Below are 20603 nucleotides of genomic sequence, written 5' to 3' on the forward strand. Positions count from 1 at the left end.
GAGGAATGGAGGCTACTGGAGACGGCCCTCCCTGGTGTTAATGTGCTGCTGTTTGGCTTAGAAAGGAGACCCTCTAGATTTCACCTATAGTTCATTTTACTAAATTTTTTTTTTCTCCCTAGTTTTTCGAAACATAGTTTCCCTGTATATTAGCACTCTTAGAACTTTGTAGACTAGGCTGGCCTTGAACTCCTGCCTGTCTCCCAAGTGCTGGGATTAAAGGCTTAAAGTTATGCCCAGCAGCATAGAACACTTTTTTAGAACTTTATTCAAACGGTTATAGTGGCAAACCTTAAAGTTGGCAGAGGGTGGTGGATCTCTGAACTTAATGCCAGCCTAGTCTACATACTTCCAAGACAGTCAAAGCTAGACACCCTGTCTCCCAAAAATTTTATTTCTTAATTAGGTAATGATGGTATAGGTCTGTAGTAGACTTGCCTAGTATATACAAGTCCTTAGGTTTAATTCCTGGCACCCCCACACCCACCAATGAAAAAGCTTGCTTTCCTCATTATCTTTAACTTTCTACATAAGAGTTGGTTTCAGATAAAACACTGAGCCAGAAGTTATTCAAATGAGTATCTTTTCTAGATGTCTGTGCTCCATATGCATGCCTGGTGTCAGCAGAGGGTGCTGGATCCCCTACAACTATAGTTACAGTTGTGAGCCATGTAGATGCTGGGGATGTTTTACAAAAAGAACAGCCATGGGCTGAAGAGATGGCTTTTATCCGTAAGGAGCACTGGCTATTCTTCCAGAGGACCAAGGTTCAACTCCCAGCACCCACATGGCAGCTCATAGCTGTCTCTCACTCCAGTTCTAGGGGACCTGATAACCTCACATATATCTACTCCTAGGCAAAGAATCAACACACATAAGATTAAAAAAAAAAAAAAAGCAGCTAGGGCTACTAAGCCATCTCTCCAGTCCTAATTGTATTATTTACCTCCACCATCCAAGGAGTAATTCTTTGGTTGAATTCAAATTTTACCCTCCCCCTTTTTAATGGATTTTTTTTTAATGAGTTACCCAACACATATATCACTGTCCATGGTAAGTTAACCAACATCAACAAATCTAAAATAATGGAAAATATGAACAATTAAATAGCAAATCTGAATACCTAATGGAAGATATGACCAGTTAAATGTTAGTCTATAAGCCATTCTGAGTGGAATGACACCAGATCTGGGAAATGAATTACATAACCACAACATGTTTTGTGCCCATTATTCTGTAGCTATTGGTTATCTCTGTAACTTCTTGTAGGGCACTTAGTATACACCTAGCCTAGCATGCAGGAAGCTCTGGGTTCAAACTGAGCATCATAGAAATAGGACACGGTACAATTCTGTAATCCTAATACTTAGGAGGCAGAGGCAGACCCTGACTCAAAGTATGTCTGAAAACAAAACCCCCTAAGTAATGCAATTCTACTTAAAATCAAAACATAAGGCTTAGTACCAGTAACAATAACTTTTATTCTCTAGCAGGTCATTTTTCTACTGCTTCAGTATTTTCCTCTAAGAAAACACAAGTTTTAGAACTGGATCACTTGACCCTTTCTCTTCTTGTCGCCTCCCAGTTCAAAATGCTTGCATCTCTTAATGGCCAGCATCCTCTTAGATCTGCAGTTGGGCTCAACACACTCAAGCCTGAGCACAATCTTCTTTGTGGTTTTGGCCTTCTTTCGAAAAATTGGCTTTGTTTGCCCGCCATAGCCACTCTGCTTCCGGTCGTAGCGCCGCTTTCCTTGGGCATACAGGGAATCCTTGCCCTTCTTATACTGGGTCACTTTGTGAGGCTGGTGCTTGCCACATTTCTTACAGAAAGTCCTTCGGGTTTTAGGTACGTTGACCATCTTTGCAGCAGAAGTGTCTGCGATGAAAACTGTAATAAAGTTTTAGGAATTATGGATCTTGAAATGCAAGTTTTAAACAGATATAACTTGTAGGAATATATTAAAAAAAACAGTAATGATCAAAAATGTGTAAACTCACTAATTACTCATTTTTCACATGAATAAAAGGCCAGGCACGTGTACAACTATTTGAGTGCCTTAGAGGCAGGACAGGACAGGACAAGCAGCTGAGTGGTTGAGCACTTGCCTAGTGTGCTTAAACATGGGGATTCAATCCTCACCACTTCAAGCCTAGAGAAAATCCGGAGCTTTTTTTCTTTTTCTTTTTGAAATAGAACGAGACATAATCAGACCTGATAGAGTATGTCCTGGGAGGCTGAGGCAGAGAGTAGCTAGTTCAAGGTCAGCCTGAGCATCATATAAAAGAAAAAAAAAAAACCCGCATCCAAAAGAAAAAAATAGCAAGACAGTTGGGGTAGCCAATACAGTTCTCAAAACAGAATTCAATTTATTATAGCTCTCTGAAAGGACAATGTAGTGGCGTCCGGGTAGAGATGAACTTTTTCCGGACTACCCCACACCAGTTCTCTCCATTTTCTAGCTTTGATTGGCGTACAACGAAATACAGTAGTTTCTGCAACAACCGACTTCGTTCCTTCCCCCGAGCCACGTCAGTTTGTTTTGGCTTTACCTCTCTAAAGCACCGTCACCCGCCAGCCGGTCCGAAGGCTGACGTGTCGTTAGCACCCAGCGCGCCTCCCGGCCCAGTAGCCGCCATGCTGGAGCGTCTCTTCTGAGGGGGCCGCGGGCTGACCTCAGGCCACGGCAGGCAGCACCTGCCCCTTTCCCACGCCTCGAGGAGCTCGGTCGGCTCCGGCCTCCAGGCAACCGCAGTCCCCAAGGAACCGGCTACTGCTCAACTCCAGACTTACCGAGAGACCGGCAGCAGCGATCCCCGCCTCAACCGCACGCGCCGAACAGGAAAGGGACGGATGGAGCGGAAGTCGGAACTGAACCTGAGCGACGGGACTGCGAGCCAATAAGCAGCAGCCTCCTCCGGAGGCTTCTGGGAAGCGCCAACCAGTGGCCGGCGGGGCGGGGCGGAGGGTGTGGGCCGGAGGGCCGGGGCGCTAGCAGGCCAGTCGCGGCTTGTCAGAACGGTCGCTGCCGGAGCGGGGCGAGGCTGCGGCGTTCGGTGTCGGCGTTCCGCCGTGCGACCAAGGATGAGCGCGCAGAGGACGCAGGGCCACGGGCAGCGCAGGTAAAGAAACCACGGTGTGGCGGCCGTGGCTGGGCTTCTTCCGGGACCCCGGGTGCTGAATGGAGAGGACCGAGGCGACACTAAGCCGCGGCTCATAGCGGCGGGGCGGCTGCTTGAGCTGCAACTGCCAGAGGATGTGCGGAGCTCGGGCGGCGCGAGGCAGTTGAAAGCCTTCGGGCCCCAGGACGCCGGGGCCGGGGATGAGTTAGCGAGGGCCGCCCCGGGGGCCAGTTCCTAGGGCTACAGGCCAAGGCGACGGCGCCGCCCGCCCGCCCCTTCCGTGCAGAGGCCGCCAGCTCCTTTCCGCGCCCGCGCTCCCGGCCCTGGAGACCATGAGGTTCCGCATCTACAAACGGAAGGTGCTAATCCTGACGCTCGTGGTGGCCGCCTGCGGCTTCGTCCTCTGGAGTAGCAATGGGCGACAAAGGAAGAACGACGCCCTTGCCCCGCCGCTGCTGGACTCGGAGCCCCTACGGGGTGCGGGCCATTTCGCCGCGTCCGTAGGCATCCGCAGGGTTTCTAACGACTCGGCCGCTCCTCTGGTTCCCGCGGTCCCGCGGCCGGAGGTGGACAACCTAACGCTGCGGTACCGGTCCCTAGTGTACCAGTTGAACTTTGATCAGATGCTGAGGAATGTCGATAAAGACGGCACCTGGAGTCCGGGGGAGCTGGTGCTGGTGGTCCAAGTGCATAACAGGCCGGAATACCTCAGGCTGCTGATAGACTCGCTTCGAAAAGCCCAGGGTATTCGCGAAGTCCTAGTCATCTTTAGCCATGACTTCTGGTCGGCAGAGATCAACAGTCTGATCTCTAGTGTGGACTTCTGTCCGGTTCTGCAAGTGTTCTTTCCGTTCAGCATTCAGCTGTACCCGAGTGAGTTTCCGGGTAGTGATCCCAGAGATTGCCCCAGAGACCTGAAGAAGAATGCAGCTCTCAAGTTGGGGTGCATCAATGCCGAATACCCAGACTCCTTCGGCCATTACAGAGAGGCCAAATTCTCGCAAACCAAACATCACTGGTGGTGGAAGCTGCATTTTGTATGGGAAAGAGTCAAAGTTCTTCAAGATTACACTGGCCTTATACTTTTCCTGGAAGAGGACCACTACTTAGCCCCAGACTTTTACCATGTCTTCAAAAAGATGTGGAAATTGAAGCAGCAGGAGTGTCCTGGGTGTGACGTCCTCTCTCTAGGGACCTACACCACCATTCGGAGTTTCTATGGTATTGCTGACAAAGTAGATGTGAAAACTTGGAAATCGACAGAGCACAATATGGGGCTAGCCTTGACCCGAGATGCATATCAGAAGCTTATCGAGTGCACGGACACTTTCTGTACTTACGATGATTATAACTGGGACTGGACTCTTCAATATTTGACTCTAGCTTGTCTTCCTAAAGTCTGGAAAGTCTTAGTTCCTCAAGCTCCTAGGATTTTTCATGCTGGAGACTGTGGTATGCATCACAAGAAAACATGTAGGCCATCCACCCAGAGTGCCCAAATTGAGTCATTATTAAATAATAATAAACAGTACCTGTTTCCAGAAACTCTAGTTATCGGTGAGAAGTTTCCTATGGCAGCCATTTCCCCACCTAGGAAAAATGGAGGGTGGGGAGATATTAGGGACCATGAACTCTGTAAAAGTTATAGAAGACTGCAGTGAGAAAAAAATTCACAATTGCAAAAGCAACAGTGACAGTCTTCTATTTTTTATATTTGTCTCAATGGGATATACAATTGAATAAACGATATAGGAACTGGTTTCTGCTTTAATACATAAACTTCTTGTAAAAGGTGTCCAAATACATAGTAATCCTTTTCAGTTATGACTGATTAAAATTTCAAACTGAAATTTTCATTTTGAGACTTGGGTTTTAAAATTCAGTCTGTATCTGCTTAAAAGTAATGATTAGATTATTGGTAAAAAGAAATGGGGAAATTTGATTTAAATCACATCTGTTAATCTTTTTATCTAAAACTTTGTATACTTTTCCACTTTCAAAAGTTATTTTAAGTACAGCAAGATTTATTTAAAACTGTCAACAGTATAAAAAGTATTACAATAAATCATTAGAGTATTGCTGGGACAGACCCAGTTTCACTATTGACACAGTGATTAGGAATTGTTTGACTGGTTTAATAACTCAGAAATTAAGTTTGTTAAGCACCCTGTTGGAAGAGTCATTTTCAGTATTACTGATCCCTGTGCTATTGTGTTAAGATTTGCCTGTGCTTTCAACCTTCATATTACATGATTCTTTTGGAATGTATTTGATTAATAAGAAAGTTTAAACAATGTTTTCACCTCAATGTAGAAATACAGTGGTTTTGACTTTTTTCTTTTTAGTGCTGCCAAAATAAAATACTCATTTTTGCATAAAAGGTTCCATGATCATTTTGCTTCAGAATGTTCTATTTGTATCAATAAAGGCATTCTAGAAGTTTTGAGAATGAGCATTACATCTTAATATTTTCTAGCTCTACATTGTATGATTTTAAAATGAAGCTTGTTCATGACAGTGCATTCTCTTAGGAAGAAATTGTTTGGCTTTCAAATTAGTCAGGCACAGATAGTGAACCATGAGGAAAGCTGCTGCATAAGGGAAGTACGGCCTAAACTGTTTCTGAAGGCCAGAAATGATACAAAGTCCAGTTCTGCCATCGTACAGCAGGACCGGTGCCAACTCCAAGGAGTAAGAAGCATTCTTTAGGCTTACTCCATGTTTTATATTACTTTTCCATGATATAATTACATAAAAGTTATAGAGAGCTCATTTGTGTGTAAAGATGACTGTTGGTCATTTGAACCAACATCTCAAGAATTACTGTTTTCATCGTCTCATATTGGAAATGTGTGTGCTTTCTCAAGGTGAAAACAAAAGTTGTCTGGTTTTTGGCTTTTGAGATGTCTTACCACATTTGTATGCTGTGTGCACACGTGTGGGTGTGCACGTGTGTTGGTGGTGCATGCTGAAGGTCAGAGGATGTTGGCTCTCTACCCTGTGACTCTCAGAGACAGAACCCCAGGCACTTTGATGGCAGATGCCTTTCCCCTCTGAGCTATCTTATTCTTTCTGCTTATTTAAAGATTGGTTTGGTGCGTAGCTCTGGCTGGCCTTGTGTTTATAACCCTCCCACCTCTGCCTTCAACTGGGATTAGAGCCTCTTGCATGCAATACAAGGGCTATACCCCAAGCTATACTCCCAAGTGTATAATGCCCAGTGTTGTATGAGGAAAGATGTAAATCCATTCTCCAGGTTTACACCCCAGTATAGTATCTTAACCTGATACCACCAGTTCAAAGGACAAAGAAAGTGTTTTCCAGGAGCGTTCAAAGGCTAGTTGTAATTAGTAGCCTTGTCTGAAACAGAACTAGATCAGCTCATGTTCTTGGGACTAGTGATGAACCCAGAGACTTTCTCTTTTACGTCTTTTTCATGCTGTTCTAAAATACAACACAAAACTGTTAGGATCTCTTTACCTCATTTTAGGAGTTATAAATTGATTTTTAAAATAGTTGATTTTGATATAAAAGACATTTTCTTCTGTCAGAACAAATGGCCAGACTTTAATTCCTGTTTTGAGTTAAATTTATTTTTTTTATGTGTGGGTATTCTGTCTGCATATGTATCTTCGTGCCACCTGGTGGAAGTCAGAGGAGGGCATTGGATCCTGTGGAACTGAAGTTAACATAGTTGTGAGCTGCTAGGATCCTCTCAAAGAGCAGCTAGCATTAACCACTGAGCCAGCTCTCCAGCCTTTTCAAAAATTTTAAACATATTCTTTAAAACCAAATGTTTTTAGTACTTTAACTTCCAAGAACTTAAGAGTTGGTTTTGAGTTATCTTAAAAAATTTAAATTTATCTTTGTGTATTGATGTTTTGCCTGCATTTATATATGTTCACCACATGTGCACCTGGTGCCTACATAGGCTAGAAGACGGCATCAAATCCTGTGAACCTCGAATTAGGATGGTTATGAGCTATATATAATGTGGAAGGGATAAAATCTGGGTCTTCTACAAGAGCAAGGGCTCTAAACTGCTCAGCCACTGACTCCAGCCCCTAAAAGGACGATCAGTTTTTTAGACAGGTTCTCTTTGTAGCCTTAGCTGTCCTGAAGCTATGTAGATCTGGCCTTGAACTTACAGACCCACTTGCCACAGCAGGTGGGATTAAAGGTATGCACTACCATACCCAACTTGAAGATACATTTTTAACTATTTTTATCTTTGTGTTGTGTGTGTGCACAAGTTTGTGTGTCACAGTAGATGTGTCAGAAGAAACTTGCAGAAGTAGATTCTCTCCTTCCATTATGCAAGTACCAGGGATTGAACTCAGGTTGTCAGGTTTGCCAGCAGGTACCTTTATCTTCAGAGCTGTCCAATTGCACCCCAAATTATCTTACATTGTATATGTGACAAATTCAAAAAATACAAAATAGCTTTCATTTCTACTGGTTTAGATCATTATCTGTTAGTAGAGTTCTTTCCCTTCTTAAAAATCTATTTCTAACATAAATATACGTTGGAACATACGATATGAACAAATTTTAGCATTATATTCCTGCATCATATTCCAGTTAATTGCACTCTTGAAAATTTAGGTAAGAAACGTTAACTCTGAATTTTTATCTTGAAACTTTAATATAAAAATTGACCACAAACCCAGTATATACTTGTAGTACAACTAATTATCTTTTAAAGATTTTATGTATATGAATACACTGTCGCTGTCTTCAGACACACCAGAAGAGGGCATCAGATCTCATTACAGATGGTTGTGAGCCACCATGTGGTTGCTGGGAATTGAACTCAGGACCTCTGGAAGAGCAGTCAGTGCTCTTAACCGCTGAGCCAACAACTAAGCATCTTTAAAGTCCAGCATGCTCTTGCATGCCATAGTCTCAGCACTCAGAAACTGAGGCAGGAAAACTTTGAGGGTAGGCCAGGCTACATAGGGAATATAGAACCAACTTATATCTCACAAACTAAGGGGCCGGAGAGATGGCTCAGTGGGCAAAGACCCTTCCCACCAAGGCGGATGACCTGGGTTTAATCCCAGAGACACATTGTCTGTTGACTCCAAATGTTTAAAAAAAAAAAAAAACTTTGAGAAAAATATTTCTATTAGAAAAATCACAAAGATTTTCTCTTATTAAGGAAACTGTTCAAGAAAATTATCTCCAGGGGGTTTTTTGTTTTTAAAAAGACATGGTGTCATATAGCCTAGGCTGGCCCCTAATTCATTATGTAGCTGAGCCTGACCTCACCTGACCATCAGGTATCCAGTGCTAGGCACTGGGATTACAGGTATCTGCTGTAGTCTGCTAGCTTTCTCACCGGACAGAATCAACTGTAAATGTTTGTTTATACATCAATTTATAGTTAAAAACACAAAGAGGCTATTTTAGGTCCCAGTTTTTTTTTACATTTTTACATTTAAATTTCAAAATTATATACATTAGTCCAAATCATATAGCAAAGAATTCTGAAAATCGAATGCACAATGAGTTGTGTGGTCTTTAATAATCTGCACACTACCATCCTGCATATTGGTTTCTTTTATAGTGTCAAAGTCATGTGTGTTTTGAACTGCAGTTTTGTTCGGTAATGAAGATAGGTGATCTCCACCTATTTTTTTCTCCTTAGTTATTACTGGCTCTTTTATATTTTCCTTCTCCTCAGCTGAGTAGGCAGTACTACTTTCTCTTATAAACTCAGGATCCATTTTTGCCTCTGATTGCAGACGTTTTCCAGACAGCACATGAGGAACATCAGGACAGCCCTGTTGGAGGCCCACAGCTCCACAAGTGTTTATTTTTAGTCCTTCAACCGCTACAGATGAATTCGAGTCAGCTGTAGAGGTGGTAGAATGTTCAGTGTTTTCTTTTTCACTTAGAGGACATTCTTCTTTGACTCCTTTTTCCTTTCCTTGAAGTCCATCAGGATCGCTACATTCTTGCAACTGTATCAAGAGAAATAGCAAATTAGTAATTATTTGAAGCAACAGAAATTGAATCACAGCTTTTATGTATGTATGTGTGTTCATGCATGATAAAGCCCAAAGAGGTCAGAAGGATCAAACTCAAGCTTGGCAGTGAGTGCCTTTAGAGTGTGTGTGTGTGTGTGTGTGTGTGTGTGTGTGTGTGTGTGAGTGAGTGTGTGAGTGAGTGTATGTGTGTGTGAGTGTGTGTGTGAGTGTGTATGTGAGTGAGTGTATGTGTATGTGTATGTGAGTGTGTGTGTGTGAGTGTGTCTGTGAGTGAATGTGTGTGAGTGTGTGTGTATGTGTGTGTATGTGAGTGAGTGTGTGTGGGTGTGTATGTGAGTGTGTGTGAGTGAGTGTGTGTGGGTGTGTATGTGAGTGTGTGTGAGTGTGAGTGTATGTGAGTGTGTGTATGTGAGTGTGTGTGTGAGTGTGTATGTGAGTGTGTGTGAGTGTGAGTGTGTATGTGAGTGAGTGTGTGTATGTGTATGTGAGTGAGTGTGTGTGTGAGTGAGTGTGTCTGTGAGTGAGTGTGTGAGTGTGTGTATGTGTGTGAGTGTGTGTGGGTGTGTATGTGAGTGTGTGTGTGAGTGAGTGTGAGTGTGTATGTGAGTGAGTGTGAGTGTGTGAGTGAGTGTGTGTGTGTGTGTGTGAGTGTGTGTGTGAGTGTGTGTGTGAGTGTGTGTGTTTTCTGGAGGCCTTCACATGGTTTCAGCAAGCACCTGTACCTACTGAGCCATCTCAACCTCAAACTAGCTTCAATTTTTCTTTAAAAATTTTTTTTAAAGATTTATTTATTATGTTTACAGCATTCTGCTTGTATGTGTGCCTGCAGGCCAGAAGAGGGCACCAGATCTCAGCATAGATGGTTACAGGGTTGCTAGGAATTGAACTTAGGATGACTTCCAGAAGAGCAGTCAGTGCTGAGCCATCTCTTCAGCCCTTAAGACATTTTAGATAGGGTCTGGCTTGGAACTTGAGATCTGCCTGAAATTAAGCAAAATGGTTGGTGGCTTTGATTTTGTGATTAAATTCTTTCAGTTAGGACTGGGGAAAAGGTTCAGCTAAGAACACCTGCTGGGAAGTCCAGGTTCAGTTCTCAGCATCCATATGGCAGCCCTCCCCCACCCCCAGCACACTTGCTATATACATGCTGACAAATCACTCATATACACATAAACTAAAAATCTTTACATGCACATTTCCTTCTTTCTTGTTTTTTTCTTTCTTTTCTTGAGACAAGGTTTCTCTACACATCCCTGGCTGTCTTGGAACTCCCTGTGTAGATCAGGCCTCTGCCTCCTGATTTCTAGGATTAAAGGCCTGCACCACCAAGCCTGATTAAAACTTTTAAAAAAGAAAATTCCTTCCAATTATCTCATCTCCTTTTTTTTTTTTTTTTCTTTTCTTTTTTTCGGAACTGGGGACCGAACCCAGGGCCTACCACTGAGCTAAATCCCCAACCCCCAAGACTAAGCTTTTAAGGAGTGCCTACAAACACCTTTAATTACTACAAGGGCATTACTGAATTTCTCAACTTTTCTTTTTCAGTCAGGAATACTAGTTCCTAGGTGGTTTTTGTCCAGTGTTGAAGGCCATAAGCATAACCAAACAAGGTTCAGCTAAAAGACAATGAGTAAATTCTATGATGTCATTCCTGATTGGAAAGCCGAGACTTATCTCTGCAAACTTTCTAAATATATATGCATATCTGGATTAAAAACATCTATCCTTCTAAAAATCAGATTTAAAAAATCTTTTATTTGCTGGGGATTTAGCTCAGTGGTAGAGCGCTTGCCTAGGAAGCGCAAGGCCCTGGGTTCGGTCCCCAGCTCCGAAAAAAAGAACCAAAAAAAAAAAAAAAAATCTTTTATTTAGGGGATAGAAAAGAGGCTCAATAGCTACTCTTCCATGACATGGGTTCAATTCCCAACGCACATGGTGTTTACAGCTGTGTAATTGCACTTCCAAGGGATCCGATGCTCTCTTCTAGCATCCATGGGCGCTAGGCACAAGTGTGGTACACAGACATACATGCAGCAAACGCTCATGTTTCTTCACTGTTTGTGTGCCCACATGTGTGACACGGTGCATAGGCAGAAGTTGCTCCCATATAAATATTTTTCTTGAGTTAGCTAACTAAATTGCCTGTTGGTATATTTTAAGCAGTGAGGCCATGATGAATATCTTTTTGAGTTGTGTGAGCCTTCAAATGTTTTTGCTGTGGTACTTTTATAAATGTTATGCAGAATATAAGATTCTGGGTTTCAAACCACAAGACAAACTGCTAAGTTTGTCTAGGTATAAAATTCTGATTCCAAGGTTCACCTTCAACTGCTGTTTAGTAAATTTTAAATTCGTCTGACTTTCTTTTTTTTTTTTTTTTAAGATTTATTTGTTATGTATGTGAGTACTGTAGCTGTCTGCAGACACACCAGAAGAGGGCATCAGATCCCATTACAGATGGTTGTGAGCCACCATGTGGTTGCTGGGATTTGAACTCAGGACCTCTGGAAGAGCAGTCGGTGCTCTAACCACTGAGCCATCTCCCTAGCCCCTCGTCTGACTTTCTAATCCCCTTAGTGTTTACTCACAAGAAATTGATTTGTACCATGAAAATGAAGATTTTTATCACACAGTAGACACGCAAAAAGTCTTGCCGCCACTCTGCCCAGCCATTATATACAAGTTATTTCCAATTCCGATGTCAAGAATTGAACTACAGTCATCTGGCCAATAGTCTCGTGACGTAATCTTGCCATCAGTCACTATTTTTGAATGCCCACTAAAGTCTTACCTTCGCATGGATCTGAATCTGCTCCTCAGTGACCTGAAGAACCTCAATCAGTGGAGGGGACAGAGACCTCGCTGGCTTCAGTGGGGAGCGAACGACCTCTTCAAGAAACTCATTAACATTTTCTTCATCAATAAACAATCTTTCCTAAAGTAAAAGGAGAAAAAAAATACTCTATCATACAGGTCACACTTAACAGTCATACTAAAAGCAACTCAAAAGTTTATTACACGTTCATTGTTACAGCTTTTTAAATGCTTATCTCGGGGCTGGGGATTTAGCTCAGTGGTAGAGCGCTTACCTAGGAAGCGCAAGGCCCTGGGTTCGGTCCCCAGCTCCGAAAAAAAGAACCAAAAAAAAAAAAAGTTAAATGCTTATCTCACCAGCACTAAGTGCTGTCCTGAAAAGACATCTAGTATTGCCTAGAATATGAAAAACATGTATTTGTGAGATCTACCTAAAGAGACAGAGAAAAGAAAATGAAGTTGTGATGGTTTCCCTAAGTTTACTAAAGTAGAAATGTGCTTTCCTACCAGGATGACTTACAAATAGCATTTTTCTTTTTTCCAGATATATAGTGTCTGAGGTAGCCCAGGGAAGCCTCTGTGTACCTGCAGGTAATCCTTCTGTCTCCATCTCCTAAGTGCTGGTGCCTCTTAATGTCTTAGGAATATTCACAGCAAAGGCTACAAAGGAAACCTAGGCATTATAGTTCAGTCTCCTATTAATTCCTAATGAACCAGCTAAGAAATAGAACTAGACCTGTTCAAATATACCTGTTAAATTCTTGACTGTAAACTGTGGCACAAACATCTATTTTCCAGCCCTTGGGAAGTAGAGGCAGGAAGATTGTAAGTTCAAGGTCACTTTCAGTTACATAGGCTAGCTCAGGCCACCTCAGATTCTGTGTCATTAACAAAATGAAATCAACAATAAATGAAAGTTCTTAGCCATGTAAGAGCCGATCACAGTATTTTAAAAAAGTACATTCTAATTATTTTTCTTTTGTTTTCTTTTTTTTTTTTTAAGAATTATTTATTTTATGTATGTGAGTACAGCTGTCTTCAGACACACCAGAAGAGGGCATTGGATTCCATTGCAGATGGTTGTGAGCCATCTGTGGTTGCTGGGATTTAAACTCAGGACCTCTGGGAAAGCAGTCGGTGCTCTTAACCACTGAACCATCTCTCCATATTTTTAATTTTTGAAGCAATGTCGGGGTTTAACAAAAATATTTTAATACTGACTTTAAGAACAAGGATAATGGAAAAGTAAGGTGCCCAGAGCTGGGCATAGCAACTCACATCTTTACTCACGGTGCTCAGGAGGCAAAAGACAAGGTTAGTGTAGTCTTCAAAGAGAGTGACAGGGCACCCAAGGCTACAGAGAGACACTGTCTCAGGAAAAGAGGAGAGCGAAAGAGAGGCACTCAGGAGAGACACACTTGAAATAGGAGTATGGACTTTTCAAAGAAGTCACCATGTTTTAATTTTAAGAATTGGAATATTTTACTGTATATAGTTGTATAGTATAGAGTGAAATATTTTATGTGTATATAGTTACTTATACTAAGTAGTTTTTAAGACAAAAGATTTTTCAACTATTAATAGAGAATTTAAACATCACTATCACCCAAATCCAAATACCATATAATTTGTTCCTATTCATGTCAGGTGAGAATTAGCCATTTAACCACATTTAAAATTATTTAATTTATAAGATTGGTTCAGTGTTACCCCAAATAAGATTATCTTCTATGCTTTTATTTAAGTAAATATTGTAATTACAAAGAAAAGATTATTAAGTTGTCCAAAGAAGGGGACAAAAATCAGAGATAAGTTTCAAGTTATGTTCAATTAGATTGAACAATATTTGAATTTGCAAGTGAACTAATGAATTGGAAGAATTTTATATTTAGAGCAGTTTGCCTTGCTAACATTTGAAGATTCATAGTCTTTTTTTTTTTTTCCCCAGAGCTGGGGATCAAACCCAGGGCCTTGCATTTGCTAGGCAAGCGCTCTACCACTGAGCTAAATCCCCAACCCCAAGATTCATAGTCTTATATTCATTAATTCATCCATTCACTTATTACCTTTGCCTCACTCTGAAAAAAGATACGCCAAATATTTTGATTTTCAGCCAATCCATGGGAATATTTGTATGGCAATGGTACCATTAAACTACTGAAAATTCATATTTATCCTAATGACTGATATTATAAAAGTGGCTGAATTCACTAGCCCTAAAACTCTTATGAAGTCCCCTAGTTACTATTTAGGGTGTAAATATGTATTTTTGTACTTTTTATGTGTAAAGTGACAATTCTGGCCTTGAAAGCCACAAGTCTCTCTATGATAAAAACACTAATAGTAATAAAATGATTATACATGTCTCACTACTCCCAATTTTCTTTTTATTTTCTTTAGAACCGTGTCTCACTACAAAACACAGACTGGCCTCGAACTCCTAATCCTTCTTCCTCAGGCTCCTGAACCAAAACAGATTTATCCTAAAACTAAACGTATATATCCTAAACCTCCTACATTTCGCCAGTCAGTTTGTTTGCCCAGAAGTGTTTCTGATTTAGTTGCTCCTTGGGTCAAACACTAGGGGCAAGGACAACTAAAAGCAAACGGAGGGAAACTTTCTTTGTAAATTACAGCACCCACCAGAGGGCGACCTTACTGAATTTAAGCCCTCATTGAGTTAAGTAGCCTCAAATGGCCAAATGGGATGTAGGAAAGGACACTAAGGCCTAGAGCAAGGGTGCTCTACCACTGAGCTCAATCTCCAACCCCAGCATAGAACGTAAATTACTTCCTCTCTGGAAGAAATCTATCATTACTTGCACAAATTCTAAGCTTGGAAGCAAGTGACTTCCCAAGTTAAAATAGGAGCACTTTGGAGGGAATTTTTACCACAAGTCCTTTTGAGAACGACTAACGATATAACCTTTTTCTCAAAAGAGATAGAACCCTCAATTTTCTTGCATAAGTTTCCAGAAGTCTAGGAGTCACTAAAATCCAGTTTTCTCTAGTCAGTCGGTGGACCCCAAAACAACCCTGAAGACTTGAAGTGCATCTTTAGAACATGTGCAATCTTCGCTTTGCGAATGAGCTTAACCTGCACTATTATATGAACGAATAGAAAATATTTATGTCCATGTAACAAAAATGTTTATAGTAAGATAAGAGTATTTCAAATAGTGAGAACGGTTACCTCCAAAGAATCCTTGTTCAAGCCCCAATACCACTCTCGCCAAAGTCCGTGGCTCTCTGGAGATTTTGCCAGTACTATGACAGCATTGTTTAAAGAAATGCTAATCTCAGGTTCTTTGGTACTCAACTTATTTTCCGGAGCAAACTGCAAAGTGAAGGAGTAACCTGAGTCTTGTGTGGAGAAGCACAGTTCGTAACTGAAGGGACTCAGATCCCCGTGAAGACTTTGCGGCTGAATCCCAGGCACTTGGATGAGCAAAGTCAAGGAGTCTTCATCCTGATTACACTGTAAAGGAGGGCACAAGGGTTTGATGCTCTCCGTTCCCGGGCCACCCATGTCTGAGCCCGAGGTGTCGTGGCAGGTCCCCTCCTGTTCCTCACTAGTCTGGACACTGAGGTCTCCGTACACTCCCGATCTTTCCGCAAGGGATTCAGCGTCGCCGCTCTGGAAAGCAGAATAAGGGAGGCTTCGGTTCTCAGGAGTTGTCCCTTCCCCGGGGCCTAGTGGTGTCACTGAGTCCCCTCCGAAGTCCTGCTCCGGCTCGGGAACGAGCTCCCCTTCAGCTTTTGCAGTCCCGGCATCTGGGGCTACCACACAGCTCTTTCTCCCGTGGTCAGCTCCAGAACTATCTGCAGACTCTTCCCGAGCCCCGGCAAGATCGCCCGCGGAAGTGCAGGCTATGTTGTCAGTTCCGGTCTCGGCCGTAGGCCCTTCCGGTGTCGTCGAGAAGTCCTGGCGCGCGACCGCCAGCGCCACCGGCAGCGTGACTACCAGCTGCCGCCGCGCCTTATTGTACTGTGCCCTGCCGCGGCCGTCGTCCACCGGGTACGGCAGCGAGAGCCGCAGTCGGTAGTCGGGGTTTCTGGAATCTAGGCACAGCAGCTTCCCCTTCACCTCCAGCTCCGCCCGCTCGGCCGAGCGCAGCAGCGGCAGCTCGATGGTGACCACCAGCTCGTGCGGCACGGTGCTTGGGGCCGCGTCGCGCGAGCAACGGTAATCCTGGAGGTCCACGTGGTGGCGCTGCACCACGGAGCAGCGCGGTTCGGTGGGCTCCGGGCGCTGCACAGCCTTGGGAGCCGGGGACGCGGGCGAGCGGGCGGTGCTCTCCGCAGCCGCGGGGTAATGGTACGGGTATGGTGGGTACGGGAGAAGCCCTGGCAGCTCCCCCTCGGGCTGAGCCCGGACGCCCTCGGGAAGGGGCGTGCGGAGCACTGCGGCCTCCGGCGTCCCCTTGTACTTGATCTTCAGGGTCTTGGCGTTCCTGCGGTCCAGCCTGACGCCGAACTGCTGCTCCACCGCCTCCAGGGCCGTGGCGTCCAGCATTTCGCGGAAGCGCTCGTGGCTCCTGGCCAGCGCAAGCGCTTCCGGGTGGAAGACCACGTCGTAGACGGTGTAGCGATTACCGTTGCGGCCCGCATACTGGCGGCCCGGGGCCAGGCTATAGGGCAGGGACCAGTGGCTGCCGGCCGCCGTGCCGCCACGCCCGGGGCCTGGCCGGCTGCTGGGCGCGCCTACCAGTGAGTTGCTGCACACGTTGACGAAGCAGCGATGCTCCCCGTCTAAGCTGGTACGCAGCACGTGGCCCGGCTCAGGGTGCACGAACCGCACCTCCACCCCACGCTCCCTCTCCAGTGCTGTGATCTCCTCCTCGTAGCGCCTCCGGTTCTCAGGGTCCGTGATCTCCGCGGCGTAGTCGGAGAACATTCGGCGGAACTCTGGGTCCTGAAAAGCGGAGGTAAGCCGTTGCACCTCCTCTCCGCTCAGATCCAAGTCTTCCAGCGCTGAAGAGGCTGCCGTCTTGGCCATGGTGACCCACGCGGCCCCTCACCCAGACCCAGTGAAGAATCAACGTGAACCGAGTGTCTAGGATGCGCTTCAGAGTCAGGTTCATGAGGAACTGACCAGCTCAGAAAGGTAACGGCTGAATTATCAGGGCAGCGCGTGCTTTGTTGCCATGGTAACACCCAGGAGGAGGGGCAGTGATCTAGTGGAAATTGCTAGAAATAGGCTCCCCTGTTCCGTGCTTTAAACTACTGCGTCAGGATACGTGTGTTTTGCAGTCTGTTTTTGCAGTCTGTCATGGTAATTGTTTTCAGCGCTGTGGCTGTGTCTTATTAACTGTTTAATTTCACAAACAAGTGAGAAGTTTTCTAGCCAAGGCTACAATTCTCAAACCTAACTTTATCTGACTCTTTGCACTTTGCAGAACCAATGTTTAAGCCCTTTCCATTTTCAGGTATTTCACCTCATAGTTGTCCCTCAGAAACCCTTGGGGGCAAAAAAATGACTCCCCAAGCAGATCCCAGAGCCCAGTAAGCACTGGAAAGGTGTTCACTTTTTGTAATGTAAATGTCAGATCTCATAAATCACTTAGCAAAATTATAGACTTTGTCCTGATCAATTTCCCTGGGTTGAGAATAGAATTATAACTTCACTTATTTTTTTTAAACCACATATCCTTAGATTGATTCTGTCGTCTCTAACAGTGCTCCACAAGGAACTAATGCAGCAGACACTGTAGTTAGATAATGGAGTTTTAGCGCCAGACTATAGAAACTTTGTTTTGTTATAGGGCTAGGTGTGGGACCCAGGACGTCCCACCTGTGGCATGAGCTCTACCCTGAGCTATCCCAGAGTATGGTTATGTACTGATAGCTGGTCAGTCCCACACCGGTTTTGTCTGTGCAGCATTTAGCAGTTTACACTGGCATTACTTCAATAACAAGAGCTTTTCCTGGCTTCTCTCTTAACTCATCCTTTTTTGTGGAAGGGAATGTCCACAGAACCAAACCCAGGGCTTGACACGTACAAGACAAGCATTCTCTCCCCCAAGCTGCAGGCCTTCCTCTGTTCGATTTTAAGTAGAGTGTCCCAAGACTTGGATGGCATCTCATCTCCGACAGGCCATCTCTTTCACAAATTAAATATATATACTTGGCCAGAGCAGTGACTCACACCGTTAACCCAGCACTCAGAGGCACAGGCAGGAGGATCTGAGTTCCTGGCCAGCCTGGAAGCAAGTTCCAGAAAAATCGAGGCTACACAAAGAAACCCTGCCTTGGAAAACCAAAACAAGTAAATGAAACTCAAATAACCAACTTCTGTTTCACATTCTAAACTCTAGACTCGTCCAACTGTCCATCGGATGTCTCCATTTGAGTAATGGAGCTTGAAAGGGCTGGAAATGGACTCCTTGCCTTGGTTTCCTCTCTCATTTTCAGTACTGAATTCTCGTAATTTTCTGTCCTTGCCCTTCATCTGTCACAGCTTCCCTGTACACGGGCGTCACCAGTGCGTCTCCTCTTCCCTCTTAAATGTCATCGGGTGCTTAAATGTCCGATTCAGATGCTCACTGCTTCCTCTACCTATGTGGATAAATTAATGTACTTCTGCAATTTTATCATTGTTATACACGCATGCATTTGCCACAAACGCATGTGTGGGTCAGAAGACAACTTCTGGGAGTGTGTCTCCCAGTGTGCGTTCCGGGAATGGCACTTGGGTGGTGAGGCTTGTGCACAACAAATACTTTTATTCACTGAGCCATCCTGCCAACCTGGTAGCTTAATGTTAAACCACTAGAAGGAAGAAAGAAAAGATCCTTTGTAGGGCTGGAAAGATGACTCAGCAGATAGGAGCAGGCACTGGCTGCTCTCCGAAAGGCTTTTGTAATAAGTTGCTTCCTGTCTGGTCTTGGTCTCTTTATAGCTACTACTGCATTCATTTATTGTGAACTCCAGTAGACGTCAGGAGAACTTGAGGAAGTCTATTCTCCTTCTGTGATGTATAATCCCCAGCAGAGGATCCAGCTCAGGTTGTCAGACTCCATACAGGGGCTTCAGCTGCTTAGCCACCTTACTTCTAACTAGCCCTTGCCTTAGTATCTTCAAACCTGAACTGATTCATATCACTACTATTCAGTCCTCTTAACCCACCCTGCCATCACCAGTCTTTTGAATTTAAATGTCATCTAAATACCCACTGACGTGTTCTTACCTCCAAGCATCTGTCAAAAATGACCCTGTCAAATGTGTCACTGTAAGGTATGTTTGGTATAGTTTCATAGGGCCTTCCATCACTTGAACGTAAGTTTCATGAAACCCAGAACTCTGCTTTTCTCAGGTGGAACCGGATTACCTGGTACCCTGTATGTATCATGTCTTGAAAACCAAAAAAAATAAAGATTTTTTTTAAATTTATGGGTGTGTGTGTATATATATCTATGTACATGAATGTAGGTATCTACAGAGGCCAGAAGAGGGTGTCAGAGCCCCTAGAGCAGGAAATTGTGGGCCCCTGACATGGGTGCTGGGAACTGAACCCCTCCTGATCATCTAGAAGAGAATCAAGTACTCTTTTTTTTCTTTTTAAATAAGTGCACTGTAGCTGTCTTCAGACACACCAGAAGAGGGCATCAGATCCCATTACAGATGGTTGTGAGCCACCATGTGGTTGCTGGGAATTGAACTCACTTTTTTTTATAAATTTATTTTTCTTTTATAAGTTTATTTTTTAAGATTTTATTTGATTGTATGAGTACACTGTAGCTGCCTTCAGACACATCAGAAGAGGGCATCAGATCTCATTACAGATGGTTGTGAGCCACCATGTGGTTGCTGGGATTTGAACTCAGGACCTCAGGAAGAGCAGTTGGGCTCTTAACCACTGAGCCATCTCTCCAGCCCCCAGCACTAAGCCTTCTTTCCAGCCCTCTAAAGGTTATTTCTGATGATGAGATTGCAGGTTATAAGAACATTTACATTTTTAGGTTTGTCTTATTTGTATTGTCTGGTTTTGCTATGAATTTGTTTGGAAGTTTTTGAGTTTTGTGTGGGACAGGACCTCACCATAGCTGACTAAATCTTGATACGGAGTCCAGCTGGCTTCGGAGCAACAGAGATGTACCCACCTTTGCCTCTTGAGAGCTGAGATTAAAAGCACGTGCCACCCATGCCCCGTAGTGATCATGTTTTAAAATAGCCTCTCATTTAAGTCCTGCAGCTCTGCTGTAGTAACTGAGGCTGGCAGGGGAGTCCTGGGAGCTCTTTAAAGTATGTGAGAGAATCAGTCAACAGCCTCAAGAATTGGTTACCTAGTTTAAGTCACCTTTCTATTTTCAAATTTCAGGACAAGTCTGCCATTTTGCTGGGTTTGAACTTCTAGTCCTGTGCAAGTCAGATGAGCCCTCCACCGTGGAGCTAAACACCAACCCCTTTTTGAGTCTTATTTTTTTTTTCTTTTCTTTTTTTTTGGAGCTGGGGACCGAACCCAGGGCCTTGCGCTTCCTAGGCAAGCGCTCTACCACTGAGCTAAATCCCCAACTCCTGAGTCCTTATTTTTGCCCTTCTTTCTTACTATTACTCTCAAACCCAAGTTCTTGTCCATAATAAATTATCCTGTCTTTGGTATTGTTATAGCGGCACAGAAAAGTGAAACTCGTGTTTAAAGTAAGCTATGGGGCTTGGGCCTAGCAGTGGGTGA

The 20603-nt window shown here is 43.9% G+C and overlaps 3 protein-coding genes and 1 long non-coding RNA gene across 7 annotated transcripts; 2 read left to right on the forward strand and 2 right to left on the reverse strand.

Moving 5' to 3' along the window:
• Positions 1 to 1457: 1457 nt before the first annotated feature.
• Rpl36al1 (ribosomal protein L36A like 1) lies at positions 1458 to 3296 on the reverse strand. Of its 3 annotated transcripts, none has more exons than NM_031105.2 (2): positions 2794 to 2855; positions 1458 to 1890 (listed from the first exon to the last, which is right to left on the reverse strand). In NM_031105.2, the coding sequence occupies exon 2, from the start codon at positions 1859 to 1861 to the stop codon at positions 1541 to 1543; it is 321 nt and encodes a 106-aa protein (NP_112367.1). In that variant the 5' UTR covers positions 1862 to 1890; positions 2794 to 2855; the 3' UTR covers positions 1458 to 1540. The 3 variants fall into 3 exon arrangements, 2 of the variants coding, with proteins under 2 accessions (NP_112367.1, XP_087411016.1); XR_015622172.1 differs by having other exon boundaries at positions 1462 to 1890; positions 2553 to 3296; XM_087554890.1 differs by lacking the exon at positions 2794 to 2855 and adding an exon at positions 2553 to 2643 and having other exon boundaries at positions 1462 to 1890.
• Positions 3013 to 5502, forward strand: Mgat2 (alpha-1,6-mannosyl-glycoprotein 2-beta-N-acetylglucosaminyltransferase). Its single transcript, NM_053604.2, is given in 1 exon segment — positions 3013 to 5502. A coding segment is annotated over 1 exon segment (1329 nt). The 5' UTR covers positions 3013 to 3454; the 3' UTR covers positions 4784 to 5502.
• Positions 5503 to 7748: 2246 nt separating this feature from the next.
• On the reverse strand, positions 7749 to 17021 carry Dnaaf2 (dynein, axonemal, assembly factor 2). 2 transcript variants are annotated; one of them, NM_001014197.4, is given in 3 exon segments: positions 7749 to 9088; positions 11907 to 12050; positions 15123 to 16996. In NM_001014197.4, coding segments are annotated over 3 exon segments (2454 nt in total). In that variant the 5' UTR covers positions 16929 to 16996; the 3' UTR covers positions 7749 to 8584.
• On the forward strand, positions 16150 to 20551 carry LOC148005282 (uncharacterized). Its single transcript, XR_015623068.1, has 3 exons — positions 16150 to 16247; positions 16887 to 17036; positions 20250 to 20551. It is a non-coding gene; the product is annotated as an uncharacterized LOC148005282 (long non-coding RNA).
• Positions 20552 to 20603: the final 52 nt, after the last annotated feature.

The sequence above is a fragment of the Rattus norvegicus genome, chromosome 6 (genome assembly GCF_021556685.1).
Source record: "Rattus norvegicus strain SHRSP/BbbUtx chromosome 6, alternate assembly SHRSP_T2T, whole genome shotgun sequence".
Classification (NCBI taxonomy): Eukaryota; Metazoa; Chordata; class Mammalia; order Rodentia; family Muridae; genus Rattus; species Rattus norvegicus.

Excerpts from the sequence above, each read along its gene's own strand:
- Rpl36al1 (NM_031105.2), bottom strand. The coding sequence starts at position 1,861 with ATGGTCAACGTACCTAAAACCCGAAGGACTTTCTGTAAGAAATGTGGC.
- Dnaaf2 (XM_087553839.1), bottom strand. The coding sequence starts at position 16,928 with ATGGCCAAGACGGCAGCCTCTTCAGCGCTGGAAGACTTGGATCTGAGC. Across the intron at positions 12,051-15,122 it reads TGAACAAGGATTCTTTGGAG|GAAAGATTGTTTATTGATGA; the intron begins GTAACCGTTCTC and ends CTTTTACTTTAG. Across the intron at positions 10,097-11,906 it reads AGATTCAGATCCATGCGAAG|GCAGATCTCAAGTTCCAAGC; the intron begins GTAAGACTTTAG and ends GCTTAATTTCAG.